Source organism: Anomaloglossus baeobatrachus, chromosome 1, assembly GCF_048569485.1.
Source record: "Anomaloglossus baeobatrachus isolate aAnoBae1 chromosome 1, aAnoBae1.hap1, whole genome shotgun sequence".
Taxonomy (NCBI): domain Eukaryota; kingdom Metazoa; phylum Chordata; class Amphibia; order Anura; family Aromobatidae; genus Anomaloglossus; species Anomaloglossus baeobatrachus.
The window spans coordinates 359,606,012-359,627,104 of NC_134353.1; the positions used below are offsets into that span (position 1 = coordinate 359,606,012).

The 21,093-nt window shown below is 49.2% G+C and overlaps 1 protein-coding gene across 1 annotated transcript in view; it reads left to right on the forward strand.

The window, feature by feature from the left end:
* The window catches only part of APTX (aprataxin), a 57,412-nt gene that overhangs the window by 2,251 nt on the left and 34,068 nt on the right, over nt 1-21,093 (forward strand). The window contains exons 2-3 of the mRNA XM_075352447.1: nt 11,697-11,864; nt 14,237-14,283. Coding sequence (XP_075208562.1) covers nt 11,735-11,864; nt 14,237-14,283 — 177 coding nt within the window. The 5' untranslated portion in view covers nt 11,697-11,734. The remainder of the gene's footprint in view (nt 1-11,696; nt 11,865-14,236; nt 14,284-21,093) is intronic.

Consider the following 21,093-nt stretch of genomic DNA (forward strand, 5'->3'; position numbering starts at 1 on the left):
ACAGTTAACAATGGGTAACCAAGAAGCCCTTCCCTTGGTTACCCGATATTTACCTTCGTTACCAGCCTCCGCCGCTCTCACGCTGTCAGTGCCGGCTCCTGCTCTCTGCATATGTAGCTGCAGCACACATCGGGTAATTAACCCCATGTGTACTGTATCTAGGAGAGCAGGGAGCCAGCGCTAAGCATTGTGCGCGGCTCCTGCTCTGTGCACATGTAGCTGCAGCACACATCGGGTAATTAACCCCATGTGTACTGTAGCTAGGAGAGCAGGGAGCCAGCGCTAAGCATTGTGCGCGGCTCCTGCTCTGTGCACATGTAGCTGCAGCACACATCGGGTAATTAACCCCATGTGTACTGTAGCTAGGAGAGCAGGGAGCCAGCGCTAAGCAGTGTACGCGGCTCCCTTCTCTCTGCACATGTAGCTGCAGTACACATCGGGTAATTAACCCCATGTGTACTGTAGCTAGGAGAGCAGGGAGCCAGCGCTAAGCAGTGTACGCGGCTCCCTTCTCTCTGCACATGTAGCTGCAGTACACATTGAGTAATTAACCCCATGTGTACTGTACCAAGGAAAGCAGAGAGCCAGCGCTAAGCGGTGTGCGCTTGTAACCAAGGTAAATATCGGGTTGGTTACCCGATATTTACCTTAGTTACCAAGCGCAGCATCGCTTCCACGCGGCGCTGGGGGCTGGTCACTGGTTGCTGGTCAGCTCACCAGCAACTCGTGTAGCCACGCTCCAGCGATCCCTGCCAGGTCAGGTTGCTGGTGGGATTGCTGGAGCGTCGCAGTGTGACATCTCACCAGCAACCTCCTAGCAACTTACCAGCGATCCCTATCAGGTTGGATCGTTGTTGGGATCGCTGGTAAGTTGTTTAGTGTGACTGGGCCTTAAGGCTACTTTCACACATCAGTTTTTGGCATCAGGCACAATCCGGCGTGTGCCTGATGCAATGGATCCGGCGCAGAATATGCAAAAACTGATGTGCCTGATCCTTTTTTTTTGACGGTTCCAATATACCTGATCCGTCAAAAAACGGATCCGGCGCATCCTTTTTTGTATCCTTTTCGTCCGTTTTTTTTTTTTGATGGATCCGTTTTTTTCAATACATTGGAGCATGCTCAGTTTACAAAAACGGATCCGGCGGCCGCATCCGTTTTTTACCGCATTACGCCGGATCCGGCGTCCATAGGCTTCCAATGTAAAACACGCCGTATCCGGCGCGATGCGTTTTTTTTTTGCCGGACAAAAAAACGTTACAAGATACGTTCGATCCAGCCGCCGGTTTAGGCAATTATGCCGGATCCGGCAAAAGCCGGATGCAACGCAAGGTCATCAGGCACAATCCGGCGCTAATACAATTCAATGGGGATAAAACGGATCCGGCGCCGGATCCGTTTTACCCGTTTTTTTACGGAATGTGCCTGATGGAAAAAAACTGATGTGTGAAATTAGCCTTAGGCCATGTGCCCACGGGGGAAAGTGTCCTGCGGTTATATCCGCAGGAGCTCCCAGAAATCCGCAGCACAACTTGTCTGTTTCAATGCTGCGGTTTATTTGCGGAATGTCCTGCGGATATGGTGCGGGCGTTCTGCATTGAGGATACAGTACCATGGCTTCGGCACTGCATCCTCAATGCAGAACAAGTGCTGCAGTGATCGGGAGTTCATACTTACCTCCATCACACAGCACTTCTCTCCGGCGTCTGTCAGCATCTCTGCACTGTGCAGGAGAAGGTGGGCGGGCCTGAACTAGCTCTGGCTGTCACATGACCGCAGCTCGTGCAGGCCCCGCCCACCTCCTCCTGCCTGTTCATGGATCCACCGCGCTCCAGCCTCCTGTGTACCGAGGGAAAGTGACCGGGTGTCTGCATTCAAGGCAGGTAAGTATGGAACCATCCGCAGGTAAATCCGCAGGAATAATTGACATGCAGTTATGTGCGGCTGCGGGATATCCGCAACATATTCCGCAGTCGCACATTCCGCAACGTGGACACAGACACTCCACATATCCCCTAGGATAACATGGGGAGTGTCTGTACATGCTAAAACCTGCGGATTTATCTGGAAAATCCAGATAAAGCCGCAGGTTTTCCGCGGAAAAATCCGCAGAAGCAAGCTCCCGTGGGCACATGGCCTTAGGCTAAGTTCACATTTACGTTGTTTTGCATCAGTTACAATCCGTCGCCTTGAGGAATTATGGTATCCTGCAAAATATTTTGCAGGAATCCTGTTTTTCCCCATAGACTTCTATTAGTGACGGATTGCGACTGATGATGCTGCGTTGCATCCGCTGCGTCGCGGTCAGTCTTTTTTTAACTGACCACCGGGCGGGAGCAACGCAGCCTGTAACGTTTTTTGAGCAGCGCAATCCGTAGGATTTTGCTGCGCATGCTCTCTTTGGCTCCCTGCACCCGTAACCAGGATAAACATCGGGTAACCAAGCAATGCGCTTTGGTTAGTTACCCGATATTTACACTGGTTACAGGTGTAGGGAGCCAGCGCTAAGCGGTGTATGCTGGTAACCAAGATAAATATCGGGTAACCAAGCAAAAAGAGCTTTGCTTATACCCGATATTTACTTTGGCTGTGCACAGAGCCTGACACTTCACCGCTCGGCTCCAACCCCTCCCGCACTAAGCATGTACACACAGACACCTATCTTGCAGTCCCCGCGGCACTGACGTCCTCAGCGCCACAGCCCCGCTGGGCTCCACCAACCCCAAACTCTGCCCCCTCGCGCTCCGCTCCCCGCACACAACGGAGTCCAACAAAGAATTCTGTTCTTTGTCATCCGTTGTACAGCGCATCAGTCACATCTGGTTTTTCCTGTGCGGCACAATCCGGCCCTTTGCAGAAAAACCGCAACCGTTTTTTTTTTCCGCCGGTTGCGTTTTTTTTGCATAGACTTACATTAGTGCCGCATGGGCTTGCGGTCCGTCCGTTTTTTGCCGCATGCGGCAGATTTAGCTTATGCGGCGGCCGGATGGAACGTTGCCTGGCACGTTTTTTGTCCGGCAAAAAAAAACCGCATCCACCCGATGCGGCGCGATTTGCAATACATGCCTATGGGCGCCGCATGCTGCGTCCTGCGGCAAACACCGCATCCGGCCGCCTCATGCGTTTTTTTCCACTGTGCATGCTCAGTAGCCTGCCACAAGCGGCTAAATCTGCCGCCAGCGGCAAAAAACGGACGGACCGCAAGCCCATGCGGCACTATGAAACGGATGAAACGTTGCCTGGCACGTTTGGCTGCTTTCACACCTCCGGTTTTAGCAGAGCCAGCCAATCTGGCTCTAAAACCTATGAAACGGATGCGGCGACAATACCGCATCCTTTGCATAAGTTTTTGACATGCTGCCCGTCCGTTTTTTGCCGCTTGCGGCAGGCTACTGAGCATGCGCAGTGGAAAAAAAACGCATGCGGCGGCCATAGGCATGCATTCCAAATCGACAAAAAAAGTGCCAGGCAATGTTCTATCCAGCCGCCGCATCAGCTAAATCTGCCGCATGCGGCAAAAAACGGACCGAACGCAAGGCCATGCGGCACAATACGGCACTAATGTAAGTCTATGCAAAAAAAACGCAACCGGTGGCAAAAAAAAAGGGTTGCGGTTTTTCTGCAAAGCGCCGGATTGTGCCGCACAGGAAAAACCGGATGTGTGAAAGCAGCCTTTTTTTGTCCGGCAAAATAAACCGCATCGCTCCGCATCCGGCCGATGCGGCACTTTTTCCAATGCGTACTTATAGATGCTGGATGTGGCAAAAAACGCATCCGGCCGCCGCATGCGGTTTTTTGCACTGCACATGCTCAGTAGCGTGCCGCAAGCGGCAAAAACCGGACGGGCCGCATGTAAAAATTTATGCAAAGGATGCGGTTTTTTTTCCGCATCCGTTGCATAGGTTTTAGAGCCGGATTTAGCCGCACTGCTAAAACCGGATGTGTGAAAGCAGCAGTTGTTTTGTACGATCCGTTGTGCCATTATATGCAACGGATGCCGTTCAACGCAAGTGTGAAAGTAGCCTAATGCTGCTCTCAGATTACAGAGTGATAACCTGGATTAACTGGCAAGAGAATTGCCTGACCATAGGTAAATTACTGGTGACTCAATAGTAAAAATGCCTAGAGAACAGGGACAACCAATACCTGTGCATCCATTGAGTTAATTCCACTTGTCTGATGAATTTGCCATAGGGACTGTGTATAAGGCCTCTTTCACACGTCCATGGCTCTGGTACATGCAATGTCCGTTTTCACACGTACCGGAGACACTGACACACATAGACCCATTAAAATCAATAGGTCTGCTCACACGTGCATGTGTTCACATGGACCGTGTGTCTGTGTGGAGCGTACGCGTGTGTCTGTGTGGAGCGTACGCGTGTGTCTGTGTGGAGCGTACGCGTGTGTCTGTGTGGAGCGTACGCGTGTGTCTGTGTGGAGCGTACGCGTGTGTCTGTGTGGAGCGTACGCGTGTGTCTGTGTGGAGCGTACGCGTGTGTCTGTGTGGAGCGTACGCGTGTGTCTGTGTGGAGCGTACGCGTGTGTCTGTGTGGAGCGTACGCGTGTGTCTGTGTGGAGCGTACGCGTGTGTCTGTGTGGAGCGTACGCGTGTGTCTGTGTGGAGCGTACGCGTGTGTCTGTGTGGAGCGTACGCGTGTGTCTGTGTGGAGCGTACGCGTGTGTCTGTGTGGAGCGTACGCGTGTGTCTGTGTGGAGCGTACGCGTGTGTCTGTGTGGAGCGTACGCGTGTGTCTGTGTGGAGCGTACGCGTGTGTCTGTGTGGAGCGTACGCGTGTGTCTGTGTGGAGCGTACGCGTGTGTCTGTGTGGAGCGTACGCGTGTGTCCGTGTGGAGCGTACGCGTGTGTCCATTTTTCTCCGGCAGCATGGGTGTCACACAGGCCGCATGGATATGTTCTGTGTGACATCAGTGTGACAAGCACCGGAGAAAACCACATTTCTTTATCGTTCCTATGGGAGACCCAGACATTGGGTGTATAGCTTCTGCCTCCGGAGGACACACAAAGTACTACACTCAAAAGTGTAGCTCCTCCTTCTGAGCTTATACACCCCCTGGAGAACCAGATCTAGCCAGTTTATCGCTTTGTGTTCAGGAGGCATACATCCACACATGCATTCTCATCTGATTTTTGATTTTTGGAAAGAGTTTGAAGAAAAGCGGGTCCTCTGGACCCCCGGCATGTCCCTTCTCACCCCACTGTGTCGGCGGTGCTGTTAAGGTTGATTCCAAGGCTGGAGCCTTACATGCCGTGCTCCTTCACCATCCCTCCTGGGCTCTGGCTTGAAGTGGGAGCCAGCACGGTTCTCCATGCTTGGCAGGAGACCGGTCTCCGTCCGCAGCCCTTCAGGATCCTGCTGGACCGGAGCGCTCATCCCCAGGGACTTGGAATCCTGCGTCTCAGCAAGCTAAGTACCTGAGAAGTTTATATATTGGGGGTCCATGTACTTTATTGTTGTGGGAGAGTGTGCTGAGTGATTTTTCTGACATTTCCGGCGGGTTCTCTGGCTGTCGCCTGAGAACCGCGCCGATGGTGCCTGCGCGCCGGCCGCACCGCTCAAATTTAGGCCCCGGCTTCGCCGGAGGCCTACTTTCGGTTTCACTGCCCTCGCATGTCATTTATGCAGAGGGACAGTGCAGCTCCGCCCAGCGGCCGTTCTGCACAGGGGAGGGACACTCCTCACTGGGTACATGTCTCCTCCCCTGTAAGTCTCTTTGGCCCTTCAGATCACGCTCTCAGAGTATGTCCCGCCCCCTCTCTTCGCTCCGGCGCCATTTTCTCAGCGTTTTCTCTGCGATCAGCACTGGCTGCAGCATCCCTGCTGAGGTGCTTGGAGGTCCGGGCTTCGGGATCTGGAGAGCACACAACACCGCTCCAGCGGTCTGGTAAGCCACAACCTCTGGTTGTGGACCTCTGTATATACTCTCTGGGGGTCATTCTGGCAGAGCCCCCACTCCAGCAGCATGTCTCACACGAGGAGCAAGGCTCCAAAGCTGTATTCAGTATGCACTGCATGTAAGCTCCTACTGCCTGAACCGAGCACCTATCCACATTGTGTTGCCTGCTCTAACCTGACGATGCCTCAGCCTGGAATCGCACCCCCAGTGGTCTCTCCGGCTGCTCTGGCTCCTGTGGCTGAACCCCCGGCTTGGGTAGAATCCTTATCTAGGTCTATCTCCCAGTCTTTTGCCGACTCCATGGGACAGCTGTCCAGGACTTTGCTGAACATGCATCAGCCCCCTTCACAGGGTGCCTCTGCTGCTAGGGCTCTCTCAGCGGAGCTCACAGAGGATTCATCATCTGGTCCCAGACCCCGTCCTCCTAAGAGGAGACGCAGGGCTCCCTCTCCTTCCTCGTCCCGCGGCTCTGTTTCAGAAGCTGACTCGCGGGACGAGGAGGATGCCTTTACAGGGGGCTCGGAGGCTAACTCCATGTGCCCCATTGATCTGTCCGAAAGTGACTCAGATGTTAGTGATTTGATTTCGTCCATTAATTCCGTACTGGACCTCAATCCGCCAGTATCAGAGGAGCAACCCTCTCTGGCAGAAAAGCACCAGTTTACCTCGCCTAAGAGGACAAAGAGTGTGTTCTTTAACCACTCCAGTTTTCAGGCCGCTGTGACCAAGCCTAGGGCCTGTCCTGACAAACGCTTCCCAAAGCGTGGTTCTGATGACCGGTTTCCATTTCCACCTGAGGTGGTCAAGGAGTGGGCTCATTCACCCACGGTAGACCCCCCGGTGTCTAGACTCTCAGCCCGGACCGTTGTATCAGTGGCTGATGGCACCTCTCTTAAGGATTCCACTGACCGCCAGGTTGACCTTCTGGCCAAATCTGTATATGAGGCGGCAGGGGCCTCGTTCTCCCCAACTTTTGCAGCAGTGTGGGCTCTCAAAGCCATCTCTGCTTCTCTAGAGGAGATGCATTCCCTCGCCAGGGAATCTATGCCCGAAATGGTTACCTTAACTTCCCAAGCTTCAGCTTTTTCATCCTATGCCATGTCTGCCATGCTGGAGGCTTCTCACCGCACTGCGGTGGCTTCGGCTAATTCCCTCGCTATCCGCAGGATTTTGTGGCTTCGAGAGTGGAAGGCAGATGCTTCTTCAAAGAAGTACCTTGCTGGACTCCCTTTTGCTGGGTCCAGGCTGTTCGGTGAACAGCTGGATGAAATTATTAAGGAAGCTACTGGCGGGAAGAGTACTTCCATGCCACAAACCAAAACCAGGAAACCTGTCCAGGGTAGGAATCAGTCGAGGTTTCGTTCCTTTCGTTCCTCCAACTGGTTTGTCCTCTAAGCCCCCGGCCTCGTCCACTAACTCAGCCAAGGACCAAAAATCCAACTGGCGCACAAAAGCGCGTCCACACAAGACCGCAGGAGCTGCTGCCACTAAGGCAGCCTCCTCTTGACTATCTGTCCGCACCAGCAACGTCCTTAGTCGGTGGCAGGCTCTCCCACTTTGGCGACGTGTGGTTTCAACACGTCTCCGATCAGTGGGTGCGGGATATCATCTCCCACGGCTACAGGATAGAATTCTCTTCCAGCCCGCCAAACAGATTTTTTCTGTCAACTCCCCCCTGCTCCAAGGCCGCCGCCTTCTCTCAGGCCGTGGCATCCTTGCAGGCCAACGGAGTAATTGTACCGGTTCCCGCCCGGGAACGGTTCAGAGGTTTCTACTCAAATCTCTTCCTAGTCCCCAAAAAGGACGGTTCCTTCCGGCCCATCCTGGATCTCAAGCTTCTCAACAAGCATGTTCAGGTGCGGCATTTGCGCATGGAGTCTCTGCGGTCAGTCATTGCCTCAATGACCCAAGGGGATTTCCTGGCATCCATCGACATCAGAGATGCCTATCTGCATGTGCCAATTGCAGTTTCACACCAGCGTTGGCTACGTTTTGCAATCGGAGAGGAACATTTCCAATTCGTGGCTCTCCCCCTCGGGTTAGCCACGGCCCCTCGGGTATTCACCAAGGTCATGGCAGCAGTTGTTGCGGTTCTGCACCTCCAGGGGTTGGCAGTGATTCCTTACCTGGACGACCTTCTAGTCAAGGCCTCATCCAGCGCAGACTGTCAGCGGAGTGTCTCGCTCACTCTCGCCACTCTAGCCCAATTCGGGTGGCTTGTCAATCTGCCCAAATCCCCTCTGACTCCGACCCAGAGGCTCACGTACCTAGGGATGCAGTTCGAGACTCTGCCGGCACTTGTGAAGTTGCCCTTAATCAATCAGCAGTCCCTCCAACTGGCGGTGCGCTCTCTGCTGAGGCCCCGCCGTTATTCCATCAGGCACCTGATGCAGGTGCTGGGTCAGATGGTGGCGTCAATGGAGTCTGTTTCCTTTGCCCAGTTCCATCTGCGTCCACTGCAGCTGGACATTCTCCGCTGTTGGGACAAGCGGCCTTCCTCCTTGCACAGGTTAGTGGCTCTGTCGCCACAGACCAGGAGCTCTCTTCAGTGGTGGCTTCGGCCCCTCTCTCTGTCTCAGGGACGCTCCTTCCTGGCCCCGTCCTGGGTGATTCTCACCACGGATGCCAGTCTATCCGGCTGGGGAGCGGTATGTCTCCACCGCCGAGCACAGGGCACTTGGACTCCGTCCGAGTCAGCCCTCTCGATCAATGTGCTGGAAACCAGAGCCGTGTTTCTGGCTCTCCTAGCTTATCACCACCTATTGGCGGGCAAGCACATCCGAGTCCAGTCAGACAACGCGACAGCGGTTGCCTACATCAATCACCAAGGCGGGACACGCAGCCGCCTGGCAATGTTGGAGGTACAACGCATCCTTCAATGGACGGAGGACTCCAAGTCCACCATATCCGCAGTCCACATCCCAGGCGTGGAAAACTGGGAGGCAGATTATCTCAGCCGTCAAACCGTGGACAATGGCGAGTGGTCCCTGCATCCGGCAGTGTTTCAGTCAATCTGCCGCAAGTGGGGCACTCCGGACGTGGACCTAATGGCATCCCGTCACAACAACAAGGTTCCGGTTAAGTGGCTCGCTCCCACGATCCTCAGGCATTCGCCGCGGACGCTCTGGTTCAAGACTGGTCTCAGTTTCGTCTGTCCTACGTGTTTCCCACTCTAGCTCTCTTGCCCAGAGTTCTGCGCAAGATCAGAATGGAGGGCCATCGAGTCATCCTCATTGCTCCGGACTGGCCCAGGCGAGCTTGGTATCCAGACCTGCTCCATCTGTCCGTAGAGGTGCCGTGGCATCTTCCGGACCGTCCAGACCTTCTCTCACAAGGTCCGTTTTTCCGTCAGAATTCTGTGGCTCTCAGATTGACGGCGTGGCTCTTGAGTCCTGGATCTTGACGGCTTCTGGTATCCCCCCTGAAGTCATCTCCACTATGACTCATGCCCGTAAGTCTTCCTCTGCCAAGATCTATCACAGGACTTGGAAAATTTTCCTGTCCTGGTGTCGCTCTTCCGGCCATCCTCCTTGGCCTTTTTCCTTGCCGACCCTTTTGTCTTTTCTACAGTCCGGTCTGCAGCTGGGACTGTCCCTCAACTCTCTCAAGGGACAAGTCTCGGCTCTGTCAGTGCTGTTCCAGCGGCGTATCGCCCGGCTGGCTCAGGTCCGCACCTTCATGCAAGGTGCGTCTCACATCATTCCGCCTTACCGGCGGCCCTTGGATCCCTGGGACCTCAATTTGGTTCTCATGGTTCTGCAGAAACCCCCCTTTGAGCCTCTTAGGGAGGTTTCTTTGTTTCGTCTTTCACAGAAAGTGTTCTTTCTAGTGGCCATAACTTCCCTCAGGAGAGTCTCTGATTTGGCTGCGCTCTCTTCGGATTCACCTTTTTTGGTTTTTCATCAAGACAAGGTGGTTCTCCGTCCGACTCCGGACTTTCTTCCTAAGGTGGTTTCTCCTTTCCACCTTAACCAGGACATTACCCTACCTTCCTTTTGTCCGGCTCCTGTTCATCGCTTTGAAAAAGCGTTGCATACTCTGGATCTGGTGCGGGCTCTCCGGATCTATGTATCTCGCACCGCTGCTCTTAGGCGGTGCACCTCTCTTTTTGTGCTAACCACAGGTCGGCGTAAGGGCCTTTCTGCTTCTAAGCCGACCTTAGCCCGTTGGATTAGGTCGACCATTTCGGATGCCTACCAGTGTTCTCAGGTGCCTCCCCCGCCGGGGATCAAGGCACACTCGACCAGAGCTGTCGGTGCCTCTTGGGCTTTCAGGCACCAGCCTACGGCTCAGCAAGTCTGTCAGGCTGCTACTTGGACTAGCCTGCATACCTTTTCAAAGCACTACCAAGTGCATGCTCATGCTTCGGCAGATGCGAGCTTGGGCAGACGCATCCTTCAGGCGGCTGTCGCCCATTTGTGAAATTAGGCTCCGCCTACTTCTTAGTTTTTCTGTTTATTCCCACCCATGGACTGCTTTGCTTTGAGACGTCCCAATGTCTGGGTCTCCCATAGGAACGATAAAGAAAAAGAGAATTTTGTTTACTTACCGTAAATTCTTTTTCTTGTAGTTCCGTATTGGGAGACCCAGCTCCCTCCCTGTTGCCTGTTGGCAGTTTCTTGTTCCGCGTGTTATCACCGGCTGTTGTCGTAGACAGAGGCTCCGGTTGTTCCGGTTCTTGCTCTGTTTTTACTTGTGGGTGGCTATTCTCCTTCAGCTTTTGCACTAAACTGGCTAGTTCTGGTTCTCCAGGGGGTGTATAAGCTCAGAGGGAGGAGCTACACTTTTGAGTGTAGTACTTTGTGTGTCCTCCAGAGGCAGAAGCTAAACACCCAATGTCTGGGTCTCCCAATACGGAACTACAAGAAAAAGAATTTACGGTAAGTAACAAAATTCTCTTTTTCTGTGAAATAAAATGAATTTCTACACTCACCTTCTTCAGCGCTGTTGTCTCTGCTGCTGCTGTTACTTGCTTCCGACCCCCTCTCATTGTGCTCATCACATATTCACTGCACCGAGGACCGGAAGCAGCAGCAGCGGGGAGTCAGCAGGGCCTGATATCGCAGAGCGGAAGACATCAGCACCACAGACAGCAGCGCCAGGGACAGGTGAGCAGAAAGTTCCTGTTCTTTATGTATTATCACGGATAGCACATGGAGAACACTCATAATAATTTAATAATAATAATAATTTTATTCATTTATATAGCGCTATTAATTCCACAGCGCTTTACATACATTGGGAACACTGTCCCCATTGGGGCTCACAATCTAGAGTCCCTATCTGTATGTCTTTGGAGTGTGGGAGGAAACCATAGTACCCGGAGGAAACCCACAAAAACACGGGGAGAACATACAAACCTCTTGCAGATGGTGTCCTTGGTGGGAATTGAACCCAGGACCTCAGCTCTGCAAGACTGCAGTGCTAACCACTGAGCCACCGTGCCAAAAGCTCGGCATACGGAGGACCATACGCAGCTTTTACACGTCCGTGCAAAACGTGTGTGGTTTTTCACGGACATGTGAAAAAGGCCTAAAGAATGGGCCTCTCAAGTAAAGTGAATGTGTTCATGGCATCCAGAGGAGAGAAGTCCCAGGGCATATTACCCTTACTGAGCACTGACACAATGTGTGGATGCGTCTTATGCTGCAAATAGATATATATATTGGCAAATTTATTCTTGTTGCTAAGATTTTGAGGCTTCAGCTTGTTTTCATTTGCAGATGCTCAATTGATCGTTCGTGTAATCTTTTTTTTTTATTTTTTTTTTTTTGCAGCAATTTTTCCTAAAGAATTTTTCGTTTTCCAAATTACAATGCTTGATTGCTGGCTAGTGAGCAAGGAAAATGCATACTGCAGAATCAAACTGCCACATGCGGAGACAGTATTACTTGGGCGCGGGCCAGAGACCAAAATAGTGGACAAGAAATGTTCCCGGCAGCAAGGTAATGGCAATAATAATGTATTTTATATTAGAAAACAGACAAATTGTTTTACATGCTTGCATTTATTGACTACCTTACATATATACATATATACACAAATTGACATTAGTAAGACCAAGAATCTTCCGGATTAAAAATTTCCAGCCTTGTTGATGCTGCTGTGTAGCTTTAACAAATATATAAAACAATGTCACGTACAGCAGACACACCACACACCAGGCACCTGCTATAAGATCCTCCTCAGATGTACATTGGAGAAGGGGATCGGTAAGGCTGCTTTCAGACATCCGGTTTTTGCTGAGCGGCACAATACGGCGCTTTGCCGAAAAAAACGTAACTTTTTTTTTTGCCGCCGGTTGCGTTTTATCCGCATAGACTTGCATTAGCGTCGTATGGTGCCGCATGGCCTTGCGTTGCATCCGTTTTTTGCCAGATGTGGCATATTTAGCCCATGCGGCGGCCGGATGGAACGTTGCCTGGCACGTTTTTTTGTGCGGCGAAAAAAACGCATCGCGCTGGATCCGGCGTGATTTACAATGCAAGCCTATGGACGCCGGATGTGGCATCCTGCGGCAAAAACCGCATCCGGCAGCCGGATGCGGTTTATTGCGCTGCGCATGCTCAGTATGAAGCCGCATCCGTCAAAAAACGGATGGGCCGCATGGAAAAATATGCAACGGATCCGTTTTTTTCGCCGCATCCGTTGCATAGGTTTTTGAGCCGGATTGAGAAGCACTGCAAAAACCGGATGTGTGAAAGCAGCCTAAGCAATAGATGCTATTTCACAGTGGGCTAGAAAACGTCTGGTGACATCTTCCCATTGTGACACTTTAGGAAGATATCTGCTGTGAAGGAAATAAGAGGGCCAAATGGTAACTGCACCCACAATTATATTAGGGAACTGGAGTACTTGTGCATCTTTATACATGGGGTAGGAGGACAGAGCCCGCAGTGATAGATTCCCAGGGGGGCCTTAGGTCCAGTGTCTCGGTTCTCGGAGCAGCTCACAATATTGCTGAGTGCATAAAGGGATGGCAGGGTGTTGTAACTTACCCCAACCTCCTCGAGTAATGCAAGCTTTGGTGCCCATGTGCAGGATCGTACAAATGCAGGGTCCCGTGCTATCCCTAGTATGCAACATTTAGAACCCTTACATCATTATGTTCAGCAATTGGCATAAATAACAAATCAGTAGTGTACTAATTTTCCCAGAATTGCTCTGCAGCAGCTTGAACAAATCGCTGCTAGAGCAGAGCACTTGGGATAAGAGCAATTCCTAGTTATTCACTCTCAGCCTAACAACACCGCTCTAGAATAGCCACTAATGTAGCCTAGATTTTGGAAGAAGCTACATGATTTTAGAATTGTCCCATTGGTTACTGTGGTGTGATTTGCTGCCGCTTTTTTGTAATTTTAACTATAAAAAACAACAACCTGTCCCTTGCAAAATACAGGCCCTGTCATATGATGCACAGAATATACAGGAAAGTAGTGGGGCCAAACCATGAGTCCGTTTATTTTGTAGTAATTGTACTCAGTTGTATAGCACCATTAATTCCACAGCTTTTTACAGACATCACTGGCCCCATTGGAGCTCACAATCGAAGATCCCTATCAGTTTGTTTTTGAGTTGCAGGAGGAAACTGGAGTATTCAAAGCAAACCCATGCAAACATGGAGAGAACATACAAACTCCTTGCAGATGTCCTTGGAGGGATTTGAATCAAGGACCCCAGTGCTGCCAGATTATAGTGCTGACTAGTGATGAGCGAGCACTCTCATGCTCAGATGATCGGTACTCGTAACAAGTAGTTAAAGCTCAGATGGACGCGACTCAAGTTCCCGAGCATAATGGACGTCAATGGGGAACTCAAGCAGAGTTTTCAGAAAAATGTTTGAGTCACCCATTGCCTTCCATTATACTCAGCACTTGAGTTGCGCCCATCCGAACATTATCTGCTTGTTATGAGTAGTGCTTGCTCATCACTAGTGCTAACCAATGAGTGACTGTGCTGTAGATACCTCAGTTATGTATTTGTTAGCAGAGGAAATTTACCTTTGGTAGATTATAACATACTGCTTTTTAAGGGAAAACACATGTATATTAGCAGCAATAGCCTAAGACCCTATCTTTGTATTGAAGCCTCTAATGAGCATGTGCAGAGGTCATTATGAAGATAATAGTCAGCTGTGACGTCACCTCATGTAAATAGTGAAGCTTCATCTACCACATAACAAAATTACTAAAACTTTTGTAGTAATGTTTTTTTTTTTTTATAAATCAGATTAAGTAACCATATTGTTTATCGCATTATTTTCACTATTTTATTCATCATCCAACCCTTCCATGAACTCAGCTTTTTATTTTTGCAGTGCAATTGATGTCTGATTGCAACAAAGGTTATGTGAAGGTCAGACAGGTATGTTTTTCTATCTTTTTATGGATGTAAAAGAAAATATGCATATGCCAAATTAATTTTTGAGAATCTTCTGGATTACAAAACTGGTTGTTCATCTCGTATACACGCTAAGTGTTATTTCTGTCATGAAAGGAAATGGTACATACTTGCTAGAAATATGATGTAGAGTTGTTACTAAGACTCTTAATCATATACTGACACGTAGTAATATATAGCGAAAGACACAATGTATCATGCTAATTATTTGCAGTTTCAAACTTTTACAGTGGAATCTCAGTTTACGAGTAACTTGGTGTACATATTTCTCTATACGAGCAAAGCTTGCTGTAAATTTGTTACTCAGTTTACCAGCAATCTTTGCTGTACGAGCAAATACTCACCGCACACACTTCCGGTTCCGTGCTTTCACCGGGCTCTGACCCGCTCTTGCAGTCCACACAAACACACACACATATTATGCTCACCTTACCTTCTGTCCGTCGCCGGCCTACTGGTTCTTGTAGTCTACAGGTACAGTATGTGTATCCCGTAACCATCGCGACGATGGAGGAACGTCCGCTGTCAGCCGCTTCTCAAAGCTGCCCAATCAGAAGCAAGCGGCTCATGCCTTTGTGTCAGCGCACTGGCCAATCAGAGGCAAGCAGCTGCTGCTGAAGCGCTGACAGTGGAAGCTCCGGCATCGGTCGTGATGGTTACCCAATACACTAACTGTACCTGCAGACTAGAAAAACCAAGAGGCCGGCGAGGGAACGGAGGGTAAGGTGAGTATAATATATGTGTGTGTGTGTGTGTGTGTGTGTGTGTGTGTGTTTGACCTTGTGTGGAATGGCACAATAGGGGACCAGGACGGGACATTGAACAAGTTGTGGAACGAATTGTCTGAGCTTCCATTATTTCCTATGGGAAATTTTGCTTTGCTAGACGAGTAACTTGGTTTACAAGCACACTCCCAGAACGGATTGTTCTCGTCAACCAAGATTCCTCTGTACCATCTTCTCACAAGTGAAAAATGTTGGTGTTACCTTCATAATGGAACAGTGCACATTGTAATACCTTTGTAATGTCAAAGGGATCTTACCCCATTATTAAATAGATGTAAACAATGTGAGCTCTTTGAACGTATGTTTACACCCGGCAGAGGTGTTGCATACATTTCTAGGGCTTGATTCACCAGAATAGTGCTTGCAGAAATCCAGATGGTGGAGCTAGTAAAGGAGCGCTCATCTGAGGCTAGGTGACGGCTTCCCTGGTTATTTCATCCAGTTCATCTCTCAGGGTGGATCTCCAGCTCAGTTCTGGTTTCTACACTGCACAATAGATCATTCATATGATTTTGTCAATGCTTTTTGATAACGGTCTTATTTTTTGTTACTTACTAGTATCAAGGTCTTGCACCTTTTTACTTTTAGGTATATTATAATTACAGGGTCCATGGCAGAAAACTGAGGCTGACACTGGGATTTCTGTGGCGGGTGTGTGGATTGCAGGGTGCTGATACGCACAATTCGCCCCTAAACAATTTTAGTGTGGGTATCTGCCTGCTTTCCCATTTGGAATTTGTTTTAATTGTTAGCATGCTGCCTTTTATTATGTAATAACTTTAACCCTTTAGTGACGGAGCTAATTTTCACCTTAATGACTAGACCAAATTTTGCAATTCTGACCAGTGTCACTTCATGAGGTTATAACTCTGGAACGCTTCAACGGATCCCGGTGATTCTGAGATTGTTTTTTCGTCACATATTGGACTTCATGTTAGTACCAAATTTAGGACAATAATTTTTGCGTTTATTTATGAAAAAAAATGAATATTGGCAAAAATTTTGAAAATTTAGCAATTTTCAACTTTTGAATTTTTATATCGTTAAACCAGAGATTTCTGTGACACAAAATAGTTAATAAATAACATTTCCCACATGTCTACTTTACATCAGCACAATTTTGGAAACAAAATTTTTTTTTGTTAGGAAGTTAGAGGGGTTCAAAGTTTATCAGCGATTTCTCATTTTTACATCAAAATTTACAAAACCATTTTTTTAGGGACCACATCACATTTGAAGTGACTTCAATAGGCCTAGATGACAGAAAATACCCAAAAGTGACACCATTCTAAAAACTGCACCCCCCAAAGTACTCAAAACCACATTCAAGAAGTTTATTAACCCTTCAGGTGCTTCACATGAACAAAAGCAATGTGGAATGAAAAAAAGCAAAAATTAAATTTTACCTAAAAATGTTGCTCTAACCCAAATTTATTCACTTTTAGAAGAAATAGCACAACAAAATGGACCCCAAAACTTGTTCCCCACTTTATTATGAGTGCGCCGATACCCCATATGTGGTCAGAAACCTCTGTTTGGACAAATGGGAGGGCTCGGAACAGAAGGAGCAATATTTGAATTTTGGAAAGCAAATTTGGCTGAAATAGATTGCGGGCACCATGTTGCATTTACAGGTCCGCTAAGGTACCTAAACAGAAGAAACCCCTCACAAGTGACACCATTTTAGAAACTAGACCCCTCAAGGCTTCTATCTAGGGGTATAGTGAGCATTTTGGATCCACAGGTACTTCACAGATTTTGTTAACGTTACGTTGTCATATTGAAAATTTTAATAATTTTCTCAAATGTTGCTTTAGCATCAATTTTCTCACTTTTTCAAGAGGTAATTCCAAAAATTTGACCTCAAAGTTTGTTAACCACTTTTTTATGAGCGCGGTGATACCTCACATGTGGTCTGAAACCTTTGTTTGGACAAATGGGAGGGCTTGGAACGAAAGGAGCAATATTTGAATTTTGGAAAGGAAATTTGGCTGAAAAAGATTGCGGGCACCATGTCACATTTGGAGGACCCCTAAGGTACCTAAACAGCAGAAACCCCGCACAAGTGACCCCATTTTGGAAACTAGGCCCCTCAAGGAATTTATCTAGATGTTTGGTGAGTACCCTGAACCCCCAGGTGCTTCACAGAATTTTATAACGTTGAGCCATGAAAAAAAAAAATAAAATTTTACCACAAAATTGTTATTTCAACCAGGTAGCTTTTTTTTTACAAGAGTAAAAGGAAAAAATTCAGCATAACATTTATTGTGCAATTTCTCCTGAGTTTGGCAATACCTTATATGTGGTGGAAATCAACTGTTTGGGCGCACAGCAGGGCTCGGAAGGGAAGGAGTGCCATTTGACTGCAAAATTGGCTGGAATCAATAGCGGACGCCAGGTTGCATTTGGAGAGCCCCTGAGGTGCCTAAACAGTGGCGGTCCCCCACAAGTGACTCCATTCTGGAAACAAGACACCTCAAGGCTTTTATCTAGGTGTATAGTGAGCAGTTTGAATCCACGAATAATTCACAGAATTTGATAAGCTTAGGTTGCCATATTGAAAATTTTCATTTTTTTCACAAAAATGTTGCTTCAGCATCAAATTTCTCACTTTTTCAAGAGGCAACAACAAAACGTGGACCCCACAGGTTGTTATCCATTGTCTTATGAGCACAGGGATACCCCACATGTGGCCAAAAACCTCTGTTTGGATAAATGGGAGGGCTTGGAATGGAAGGAGCACCATTTGAATTCTGGAAAAGTTGAAATAAATTGCGGGCACCATGTCACATTTGCAGGGCCCCTTGGGTACCTATACATTAGAAACCCCCCACAAGTGACCCCATTTTGGAAACTGGATTTTATTCAGGAGTATAGTAAGCATTTTGAATCCACAGGTACTTCACAAAAATGTTGCTGTAGCAACAAATGTCTCACTTTTAGGCTCTGTGGCCATGATCCAGCGACACGGCGTCTAGTACACAGTGTCAGCCTCCTGCAGAGATGTGAGTGTTGTCCACGGGAGAACGCAGCTGCCCATGCCCACGATTTGGGTTCAGGCCGCTGTGGAGCTCTATGCTACCTGCAGAGAACACTCTTGTCGCCGCAGCATAAATTGACATGCTGAGGCTCGGGAAGCTGCGCCACAGGTCGGTTTATGCTGCGGAGAAAAGAAGCACATTGGGCAAGCACATTGGGCATGGGATTTCTAAAAATCCTTCCACTGTGCTTCTACTGCACAATGCAGCGCTATGGACACAGGGACACACTATGGACACACTCTGCGCCCAAAACGCTTCAAATCCCGATTATGGGCGCACAGCCTAAAATGCTACAATGGATGAATGGATACATGTCAAACATATATAACGTCCCACCCCCTGCATATTCTAAGCTGGCGCCCTTTAGTGCCTTTCATGTGGCACTAAAGGGTGCCTAGCCTTGTATTTAGCCCCCAAAAAAATTAATAATTAAAATAAACGACGTGGGGTCCCCCCTATTTTTGATAGCCAGCTAGGGTAAAGCAGACAGCTGTAGCCTGCAAACCACAGCTGACAGCTTCACCTTGTCTGGTGATCAATTTGGAGGGCTCCCCAGGCGTTTTTTTAAAAAAAAAAAAAACCGTGGGGTCCCCCCCAAATTTGATCACCAGCCAAGGTGAAGCGGACAGCTGGGGTCTGGTATTCTCAGGGGGGGAAGAGCCATGGTTATTGGACTCTTCCCAGCCTAAAAATAGCAGGCCGCAGCCGCCCCAGAAGTGGCGCATCCATTAGATGCGCCAATCCTGGCGCTTCGCCCCAGCTCATCCCGCGCCCTGGTGCGGTGGCAGACGGGGTAATATATGGGGTTGATACCAGCTGTAATGTCACCTGGCATCAAGCCCTGGGGTTAGTGATGTCACGGCATCTGAACAGATACCCGACATCACTAACCCAGTAAGTAATAGAAAAAAATAAAGACAAAAAAAAAATTTATTTGAAAAAACACTCCCCGAAACATTCCTCTTTTACCAATTTATTGAAAATAAAGAAATTCCGGTCGCTGTAATCCATTTTGGACGTCCCACGCCGACTCTGGATCTTCTAGAATATGGGGGGCACGTTCAGGGAACGTATCCCCCATTTTCTGGAAGAGCAAGCTCTCCATGAGCAGTGTGGGTGCAGTAATCTGAGAATTACTGCACTCACACTGCCCCGGTCCAACTTAGGGCAGAGTGACCTGCAGTAACCTCATTCCAGAATATGAGGGGCACGCTCACAGAACGTACCCCCCATTTTCTGGAACAGCAGTCTCTCCATGTGAGGACCACACTCCTCACATGGAGAGACTGCTGATTACTGCACTCACTCTCCCCCGGTCCACAGTGGAGAGCCTGTGCAGCAGCGACGTCAGCGTCCCAGGGATCCAGCTGACAGCCGCTGTCTGCGCATGCGCCGCCAGCATTGAAGGAGGCGGCGTGATCGCGGGACGGATCACCAGACAGGTAACGTATGACCGGGGGCTGGGGCTGGGGGGGGGTGACGGGGGGTGACCTAGCGGGACCTGGGGACTTGGGGGCACCTTTCTGTCGCATGTGACGTGTCACATGCGGCAGAAAGAGCAGAATGAATGCGGCCGCGCGGCGCCGCCATCTTCCACGCTCCGGAGGGGGGAGGCGGCTCTGGAGACCGGAGGGGGCTCCGGGGACCAGAGATCTCCGGTGTACCGAAGGAGGGGTCAGGGGGAGGACATTTCCCTCCGATCTGAAATGTTTGATCATTTCAGATCGGAGGGAAATGACTGCAGAGCCGGCGGCGGCTGCAGTTTTCTGTGCGCTTCGGCGCCATTTTGGATGTCCGGTGGGGGTAGGGGTGGGGGTGGGGGGACTCTCCGGTACCGGGGGCTTTGGGGGCACTAGGGGTTTAGATTTCTTTCTCATCTGACATGTTTGATCATGTCAGATGAAAAAGAAATCAGTTTTACCGGCCATTTCTTTTTTTTTCATGTGTTCGTCGGTATACGGTGTATACCGGCGATCACATGGTCGGGGTCCAAAAAAAACACCCCGATTCATAATCTGGGGGGTCTCAGCTACCCCCGGTAGCTGAAACCCCCGAGATTTTCGGTCGCTGGGGGGCGCTACAGGGCTTTTTCGGGCCGCCGCTTTAAAGCGGCGGAACAGAATAAGTACCCTGTTTTGCCGCCGCTTTAAGTCGTACGGCCGTCGTTATGAGGTTAAAGGGAATCAGTCACCAGGTTTTTGCTATGCCACCTGAAAACAGCATGATGTAGGTACAAAGTACTGTATAACTTACTGGGCTGCTTGCTGTAGTTTTAATGTAACCGTTTTAGCTGCTGCTGATCTACCAGTTCTCTGAGCGCTGCATAACCCTGCCACCCTCAATTATTTATAGATGTTTGCGTACACTGTGCATAGGCAAAAAGCTGTCAATTAGTGGTGGGTATGGGGTTATACAGAGCACATGAAAATAGAGAACTACATAGCAGCAGGTTTACTAGTCTTCAAGTGATAATCTCCTGTTGATGTTGTTTTATCAAAACTATCAGCAGCCCAGTAAGTGACACATCGGTAGAATCAGGGTCTTTACATTATGCTGCAATAAGATTAGGAGGCAAAAACTTGACAAGTTCCCTTTAAGTAGCTTGTACAGAGTGTTATAATATATACTTTTCTTTTCACATGTATGTGATGGGGAATGTCCACATATTTTAATGCTGCATCTTTGTACAATCCTGAATTTGTGAATAGACTTTATTATGTAAAGATCTTATGAAAAGATTCAGAGTATCCTGATCCGGTGTCCAATTTGGGCCTCCATGGCAGCCAGATCAAGGCAGTACAAACTTTATTGACCAGCATCCTGGGAACCTGTAGCAGTTACGAGACCCCTGCGATGTCCTGACATGATGGTGGCCATGTAATCCCCAGGGGCACCTAGGATGCTGTTGTACGATCGTCAGCCGAGGAAGCTTACCAAGGAGTATTGAC